Source organism: Manihot esculenta, chromosome 6 (assembly GCF_001659605.2).
Source record: "Manihot esculenta cultivar AM560-2 chromosome 6, M.esculenta_v8, whole genome shotgun sequence".
Classification (NCBI taxonomy): Eukaryota; Viridiplantae; Streptophyta; class Magnoliopsida; order Malpighiales; family Euphorbiaceae; genus Manihot; species Manihot esculenta.
The window spans coordinates 11,906,853-11,915,855 of record NC_035166.2 but is presented as its reverse complement, the minus strand read 5'-3'; the positions used below and the strand labels follow the sequence as shown (position 1 = coordinate 11,915,855).

Genomic DNA, 9,003 nt, shown 5'->3' with positions numbered 1-9,003 from the left:
CTATAAATGTGTAGTGTTCTCGTCCTCGTCCTCATCATTAGTTTCATCTGCTTGTTCAGGAGGCTGTGCAGGCTGTGCAGAAGTTCCCTCACCGGGAGCTGAAGGCTGGTTGCCTTGTCTTTCACTCACAAGCTGCATAAGTAAATCCTTCACCTGTGAGAGCTCAGAGGTAATCCGCACATTTTGCTCAATCAATGCTTGTTCATTATCCTCACGCTCCTGTAGCTTGCGTCTGAGATCAGCCATTTCATCTTGAAGATCCTGATTTTGCTGAGCTGATGTGAAGGATGTATTAGCAGAAGTCTTGTTTGGGAAGAAAACTGAAGCCTGTGATCCAAGACCGTACACCCTTCTTTTTTTCTCTCCACCTACTGCCTCAAAGTATAACTGAGCCTCATCAACGCGGGATGCCTGACTACTGTCATTATCTGTCTGTGATGCTTGCTCTTTCAAAGTCAGAAAGCGATCCTTCAAAAAAAATACCATGTGATATAACAGTATAAACTATAAATCAAATAATTTACTATAAATTTATTTAATTTCTCACATGAATGGACTTTGAGCGTGCATCAACAAACTCTGAGGAACCCTTCTTCTTATGCGTAGCCTCAAATAACTCATGAGGTAGAGGATCTCTGCCTAGTCTTTCGCGCTGCAAGTAAAATATAAATAGTAATAACATGCTTCAATATAAATTCACAATAAATTGGATAAATTTAAAGTATTTGAAAAAATTTAAGTGAGAATGAATATTACGTACCATCTGTTGTTGATGCCTATACTGAGATATGGATCCTCCACAATGTCTTGATGGGCCAGCGCCTTGCCCACCTGTTTCACTCTTTCTGTTATTTGAGAATTTTTTGCATTTCTCTTTATACTCAGTTGCTCCCCAAGCAGATTGCCATGCATCCATTACTCCTTCTGTCAGTGATAGTCTCTTCTCCTTCCCATTCCTTACGCTACACATAAGGCTACGATATCGCTCGGCAGCTTTCTTCCTCCAAGCTATCTTCATAAGTTGTTCTATTGCCTCCTCCCATAAGAAGTGTTTCTGTAATTACTCACATTTAGCTACAAATAATGCACAGTAAAAATAATCACATGTACAATATAATTTGTATTACCTTAAATTCTTGCCAATAGAATTCTTTAACCTCTTCTGGTACATTCTTCCAACAAAAGCCATCTGCTACTAACTTTTCCTTGAAGATCAAGGTAATCCGCCTAGCAATCGGATCAGAAGGCTGCATGCTGTAAAAGAATAATTGACAAAAAAATTATTTTGAAATAAGCAAAAAAATTAAATGCATAGTTAAAAATACTTATAAATTTTACTCACACTGAGTTTACTAAGTGAATATGTGGTCTGAGCCCTGTAGGTCCACAACTACCAGAAGCAGATGCAGATGTAGCCGTAGATGCAATAGGTGGCAAACCTATGGGTGCTGAGGCAGTAGCAGATGTGTGCATTGAAGCAGGAGTGGATGATGCAGCACCCGGTGTGGATCTCTCACCCTGGTCTGGTCTAGGAATCAAAGCAGTGTGTTGTACCAAATCTTGATTGACATTTTCTGATTCAGTTGTGTGGACACTACCCCTGCCATGGTCTCCTCGACCCCGTGATGAAGATCCGCGTCCTCGTCCTCTCATCCTGTACAAATTTACATTATAAAAATCAAGATGTAGTTAACATATTTAATAACTAAAAGTAAAAATAGATATCAATTATGTTATACCTTCTATTCACTATCTACATCTAAGTCATCATCATCATCATCATCATCTATTTCTGTTGCTATTATAGTTTCATCTTCATCATTTTCTTCACCATCATCAATTTCAATAACATCCCCAGTTGGATCATTTAATTGTTGTGTTGAATCATCAATTTCTCTAATTATGGCAGTGTGTTCCATTTCATCTTGTTGAAATGGTTCATCAGCAGGTTGTGTATTTTCTTGTGTTGGAAGTTGAATTACAAAACGTGCTTTGACTTTTATAGCAGCCCACCATTCAATTTTATCTCGTTTTAGGCTAGGATACGGAGTATATATCACTTGTATTGCTTGTACTCTCAGCACAAAAGGCTCATATCTATTAAAAGATCGTTTATGATTCACATCGACAAGTTTATATTTACTATGGATCTTTGTGCCTACATTTGGAGTGGGGTCAAACCAATTGCATTTGAAAAGTACAACTCGCTTGATTGGAAGACCTGGATACTCCAAACGTATAACTTCAAGCAATTGTCCATAGTAATCGCTTTCTTCGCTGCTGTAATTTGACCCTTTAATACACACCCCACTGTTCATAGTTGCTCTACTTGCACAGTATGACTTCGATTGAAACTTATATCCATTCACCATATATCCATTGTATGATGTCACACTTCGTAATGGACCCATTGCAAGCTATGTGATAAACTTGTTGGATATGTTATTGCACGAATTATGAGCAAAATTGTTGAACCATATAGAGAATTCACTCTCCAATTTGATGTCAATCTGAGAATCATTGACCATCGGATCATTTGAGCGCAATTGATCAATGTAAATGCTGGAAAAACCTCAACTCCATTAGAAAAAGTAATTTAAGAACATAATATATAAATTACTTATTTACGATAACTTACTCAATATAGGGTTTCACTTCTGGACAATTTAATAATATGTACACTTGTGCTGCTTTATACTCATCCTCCATAAGATATCTGGTTGTCCCTTTTCCTATTGGTCGACCGGACTGCATGAAGATTGATAGATTGCCTTCATAATTTTCAGTACTTTCTGAAATATCAACATTCCTTGGCACTTTTCGATGTCTAGTTTGGACATACGATTCAAAGTAATGTGCACAAAATGAAGTTGCTTCTTCTACTAGGTACGCATTACATATTGATCCCTCGACTCTAGCTTTATTTCTGACATTATTCTTAAGCCGTCGCAGATATCTATAAAATATATGACCAATATTAGTAAACATTATTAAATAACTTAATTAAAGTGAAGTTAAAAGAACTTACCGTTCAAAAGGATACATCCATCGACATTGCACTGGACTTGCCAGCCATGCTTCATATGCTAGATGGACAGGGAGGTGTTCCATACAATCAAAGAAGCTTGGAGGGAAAACACGCTCAAGCTTGCATATGATTAAAGGAATTTCACCATGCAACTGCAACATATCACTCTCACTTATAGTGGTAGATGTTAACTCCTTAAAAAAATTACTCAACTCTGTTAAGGGCTGCCACACATTTGACGGAAGCAACTCACGAAATGCAATTGGCATAATCCGCTGCATGAAGACATGACAATCATGACTCTTCATCCCAAACATCTTCAGCTTCTTCATATCAATACATCGCCCCATATTAGAAACATATCCATCGGGAAACTTTAGATTTTTCAGCCAATCACATAATACTTGCTTACTTTGCTTATCTAGAGTATAACAAGCTTTTGAATATCTCCCAGTGACTTGATCCATTTCCAACTCTGGCCGATTGCATATCACATTTAGGTCTGCCCTTGACTTAGCATTATCCTTTGTCTTTCCCTCAACACTCATTATAGTGTTGATTATATTTTCAAAGAAATTTTTCTCAATGTGCATTACATCAAGATTGTGCCGAATCAAATTACTTTTCCAATACGGTAAATCCCAGAAGATACTTCTTTTTCTCCAACCGCATTGCTTTGACAGACGGAAATTTATTTCAAATGCATCTTCATCTATAACTCTCTTAAACCCCAATTCATCAATCTGTTTCAGTACTTCTTCACCAGAAAATGGTGGTTTAGCTTTCTTAGTAACAGATACATTCTTCCTAAAAGCTGTTTTGTTTCTTCTAAAAGAATGGCCAGGAGGTAAAAATTTACGATGATTATCAAACCATGATTGCTTACCTCCTCTTGTCAATGTGAACGCATCACTATCTTCCATGCAATAAGGACAAGCGGTCCGTCCTGCAGTGCTCCATCCAGATAACATAACATAAGCAGGAAAATCACTTATAGTCCACAGTAAAGAAGCTCGCAAGTTGAAATTTTCTTTATTGAATGCATCATATGTTTCAACTCCATTATCCCATAAATCTTTCAGCTCAGTTACTAGGGGTTGTAAATACACATCCAACTTATCTTTTGGATTTCTAGGCCCTGGGACAAGTATAGTGAGAAACATATACTCACCTTTCATGCATAACCATGGAGGTAAGTTGTACGGTGTCAGTATGACAGGCCATGATGAATATTGCTGACCAGATTGTCCAAAGGGTTGAAAACCATCGGTGCACAGTCCTAGACGGACATTACGTTTCTCAGCACTGAAATGAGGCCAATTGTTATCAAAAACCTTCCATGCATGCGAGTCAGATGGATGATGCATTAAATCATCACCAGTCCCATGATTGGCGTGCCAAGTCATATCCTTGGCTGTAGCATTAGATGCGTACAACCTTTGTAGTCTAGGTGTGATTGGCATGTAATACATTTTACTATAAGCAACTTGGGTTTTACTAGAGCTCTGACTATCTCGCAATCGTTTATACCTCGGATGATCACACACCTTGCACCTGAGCAATTCATTATCCTCACCCCAATAAATCATACAACCATTTAAGCAACTATGAATCTTCTGAATTGGTAATCCCAAGCCTTCAAGTAATTTCTTTGTAGAGTAGAAATTATCAGTAAACAAATTATCAGTAGGTAAAATTTCTTTGATGAATTGGCAAATATTGTCAAAGCAACGTTCAGACAAATGATGTTCAGATTTGATATTCAATATCCTTGCCATAGCTGACAATTGTGAATGATTTTCACAACCTGGCCACAATTCCTGATTAACAGCAGCCAACATGTCATACAATCTCTGAGTAGATTGATTTGGAGGCTCATTACTAATTGATGGGGAGAAACTAGGTCCTGCTGCATCTACAACTAGTTGTTCATAAGCATTAGAGAATTCACCATATTGATATTCCACATTGTAAGTGTTGTCAGTCGAATCATTACTTCTCCCATGGACCACATTGTAGTTTTGAATTTCGCCATGCAAATACCATACATAATAGTCTCTAACAAACCCATATTTCATGAGATGAAACCTAACTGTACTCTCATCTTCAAAACTCCGATTTTGGCACTTAAATCGATTACATGGACACCTAATTAATTCTCCATTCAAACAGTCTGGAAACTGTTTGGCAGCTGCTATGAATTCATTTAATCCTTCAAGGAATAAATGATTTAGTAGACCATCTTTTAGTCTTGCATACATCCAACCTCTATCAGAATGTATATTGTACCTATTATACCTAGAATGTATAACAATAAATGAAGAGTTGGTCAGTGTGATGTCCTCATCTAAAAAAAATAAATTGATATGTAGTTGTGTTTAAATAAAACTAATATGGTTATTTATAAGTTGATAAGTTGATTAGGAGTGGACTGATTTTAATAAGCATATATAAGCCAACAACAACATATATCAAAAGAAGATCAACTTAGTGTATGGGTGGCAATAGGAGGAATAATATGAGGAATAATAGATCACCTTAAAAGTATATGGTTTCCATTATAAAAGATATGGATATTAATGTACAAAGATTTGGGACGACTCCAACCCCTGACTATAAAAGATCTCCATATGAGGGTTACAATGATTCAGTTGAGTTTTGAGTCAACAATAGCACCTCTATGGATGCACTAGTTCTGATGTGATAACCATCTGTCAGAAGTTGACATTCAGAATAGACAAAAGCAAGAAAATTCTCTTAGAACAATGAGTAATATTCTGGCCTCCACCTCTGTTTGTCTTGTCCAGATGTTCAAACAGAAGCATTTGTCAATATGAAATACACCAACTTCCATGCACATAGTCCAAAAAATAAATGATGCTTTAGGTTCATTAGTTAGCTATTGTGTTAAGCGTAATTGCCCCAAAAAACAAGTAAGCAAAGACAGGTTTCTTAGAATCTATGTTTTGGATTTTTACAAGGTTCCTTTTAACTTCATCTATATTTTATAGTCATTTCTTATTTGTTTTCTTTTGCAGCGAATTGGAATTAGCAGGTTCAAGTTTTTGCTCTTTCTCATTGGTAATCAACTCATTTTTCATACTTTTCATTGAATTTGCTGTCTTTCAAGTAAAGAATCCATGTTAATCTCATCAGAAATGGTAAATAAAACATGTCAAGCTCCAATGGGATCTTGGCATTATCAATTTAACCATCAAACTGAAAAAAGAAAAATCGAAAGGAATTTTCTTGATCTAAGACTATATAGACACATGGGTACCTATTACCTAAACTAATCTTGTGTTCCTAAACTGATAAATTTTGAATTAAAAAAAAATCAAAACCATGGAATAATGTCTGTTTTATAGATCATTGTAATTCAAGGGTGGATGTTATTTTTTTGTAATTGACAGTCAAAAGAATATAATTATAATAAATTGAACTCAAATAATTTCATAAATCAATGAAGCATGTCTGTCAGATTTGTTTAAAAATTGTAGCCACTTCAAAAATTCAACATATCAATATAAATATAAATATATTAATTAGGATAATAAGATAAAATAGAAGTTTCAATTGCTTACTTATTGGAACCAGAATATTTAGACTTATTATGAGGCTGGAGATTAAAGTAGCAGATGTGTCGAAAACAACTAATCTGAGAGTTTCTTGATCCCCCAAATGTAGACACTAGCTAACAATGATATTATTAAATCCACATGATTCCATTGCTACATGGAACTTTTATTCCTGGTGCACACCAGGAACTGGTGTCAGTTCCTGGTATGCACCAGGAATTAGAAACTGAGACCAGTTCCTGATGCATGATCAGGGATTGATATCATTCCCTGGTATCCACCAAGAACTGAGATTCAGTTCCTGGTCCATACCAGTTTCCTATACATAGATTTGGTGATGCAAGTTTTTAGACATACATATTGAAGGCAAATTTACTTGGCACTTTGACAATCAGCTCATAGGATTTTACTACTTAGGAGTAGAAATAAATGTGGGAATTTTTCTTAATGTTATCCTCTATCTGCAGCTAGACAAAAAATAAATAAGAAAATGAAAAATAAAAAGTATAATGGGTGCCTTTACACTATCTCAACTGTCAATAATCATATACCTAATCATTTGATAGTCTTTAAAACTGTGTATTCCTTCTGTAATACCCGGCTAGAGTCCGGCACCGGAATTCTTGTCGTCCGGTGGACTCCGGGATGTCGGAATCCTCTAGAGGGTAGGAGATATGAGTTTCTCACGAATGTTGTGTGGTTTATTGTGTTACAGGTAAATGGAACCAAGTTTTGAATTGAAATGAACCAAGGCAGAGGAGCCAAGTTCGGCCGCCGAAGATAAGTTCGGCCGCCGAAAGTGCCCAATATTCGGCTTCCGAATTCAGGTTCGGCCCCCGAATGTTGCATGGTTTTGCATGCGATTCGGCAGCCGAAGCTGAGTTGCTTAGCCAGCAGTTTGGTATCCCTTAGTCAGCTTTGTGGACAGGTGTTATCACCAGATCATGTCCAGAAGTTGGTCACATCTCCCATACTTTATCTGCACGCTTTGAGCTGCTCAGGCTAAGGGTTTCACAGATGTGGAAAGTTTTGACGTGAAAACAAACTTAGTTTTGAATGTTTAGCAAAAAGCTCCGTTTGTGCGAGTTTGAGAGTTTGAGGAGAGTTGATCCGTTTTCCTTAGTTCAGAGTGTTCAGCTGCTTGTTACAGGAGGTACGTAATGCTCTTGAACCTGTTTATGTGTTTTCTGAAGGTTTTATGAAGTAGTGGTTTTGATGAGTTATGCATGTATACATGTTTCTGTGTTATGTGTGATTTGTTGTTTGGGGTTATTAGATAGTTTTGGACCCCTGTGATCATATACGTGAGTATATGTGTGTTGAGGAGTTGGAGTATATATGGTTTGAGTGGTTGAAGGGAAGGAGAAGATGGTTTGCTGTTGAAGCTGAGTTCTGGATGAACTCAGGTTCGGCAGCTGAAGGTTCATTCGGCCGCCGAACCTCTTGCATGGTGGCTTGGCTGCCACAGCCTGTTTTGCATGTTCGGCTCTGTTTGGGGGATTCGGCCGCCGAAGGTGCCGCCGAAGGTGCTTGAGTTTCGTCTCTGGAGAGGACTTTCGGCCGCCAAACCTGCCGCCGAAAGTGTCCTGTCCAGCTTTCTTTTGCATGCTTTGCATGGATAGTTGAGTGAGTTTAAGGGGATTCTTGGGGAAGTTTAAGAGAGTTATGTCTACGCTTTTTTGGTCCCTCATTTGAGTCCATCTGTATAGGTACAGACCAGAGGAACTAGAGAGAGCAGCAGTGAGTACTGCTCCAGAGGTTCAGAGCCTGCAGAGTCAGTCAGTCCAGATAGCCAGAGGTGAGTGGAACTAAACGTATGACTGTTAATTGAACCACAAACTGCTTTTAGCATGTCTCATGCATCATGGTTATGCCATAGGTTGATTGCATTAGTATTCACGAATCTGTTGCATTGCATCGTTATTTGGTGATGTGAGTGAATGCTGAATGATCCAATAGTCTCAGACAGGAAGTCCAGGAGCCTTTGACTACGCCCTGGCAGGTATAGCGAAGTCCAGGAGCCTTTGACTACACCCTGGCAGGTATAACAAAGTCCAGGAGCCTTTGACTACGCCCTGGCAATGGTAAGTACAGAGGTGTTATATACACATATACATATATGACAGGAAGACCAGGTGCTCGATTCTACGCCCTGGCACAGAGTTACTGGGACTATGTGGTGACAGGTTTACTCTTGATGTGGCTTGTCTGTGATATGGTGCATGCCATGAGATCATATTTTACTGAGATGTTTTACTGTTCTACTCACTGGGCTATAGAGCTCATCCCACTCCCTTAACCCCAGTTTTGCAGGTTCAGTGTACAGTGTACAGGGACAGTCCAGCAGAGTACAGGAAAAGTAAAGAGATCTGTAATAGCTTAGAGTGGACATGTAAT

General features: G+C 38.0%; 2 protein-coding genes across 2 annotated transcripts; both read right to left on the bottom strand.

Moving 5' to 3' along the window:
- On the bottom strand, positions 1-1,263 carry LOC122723857. The gene is made up of 4 exons (XM_043957754.1): positions 1,128-1,263; positions 761-1,054; positions 548-652; positions 1-468 (listed from the first exon to the last, which is right to left on the bottom strand). The coding sequence occupies exons 1-4, from the start codon at positions 1,251-1,253 to the stop codon at positions 1-3; spliced, it is 993 nt and encodes a 330-aa protein (XP_043813689.1). The 5' UTR covers positions 1,254-1,263.
- Positions 1,264-2,417: 1,154 nt separating this feature from the next.
- On the bottom strand, positions 2,418-5,289 carry LOC122723856. The gene is made up of 3 exons (XM_043957753.1): positions 3,029-5,289; positions 2,681-2,956; positions 2,418-2,562 (listed from the first exon to the last, which is right to left on the bottom strand). The coding sequence occupies exons 1-3, from the start codon at positions 5,287-5,289 to the stop codon at positions 2,418-2,420; spliced, it is 2,682 nt and encodes an 893-aa protein (XP_043813688.1).
- Between the last annotated feature and the right edge of the window lie 3,714 nt (positions 5,290-9,003).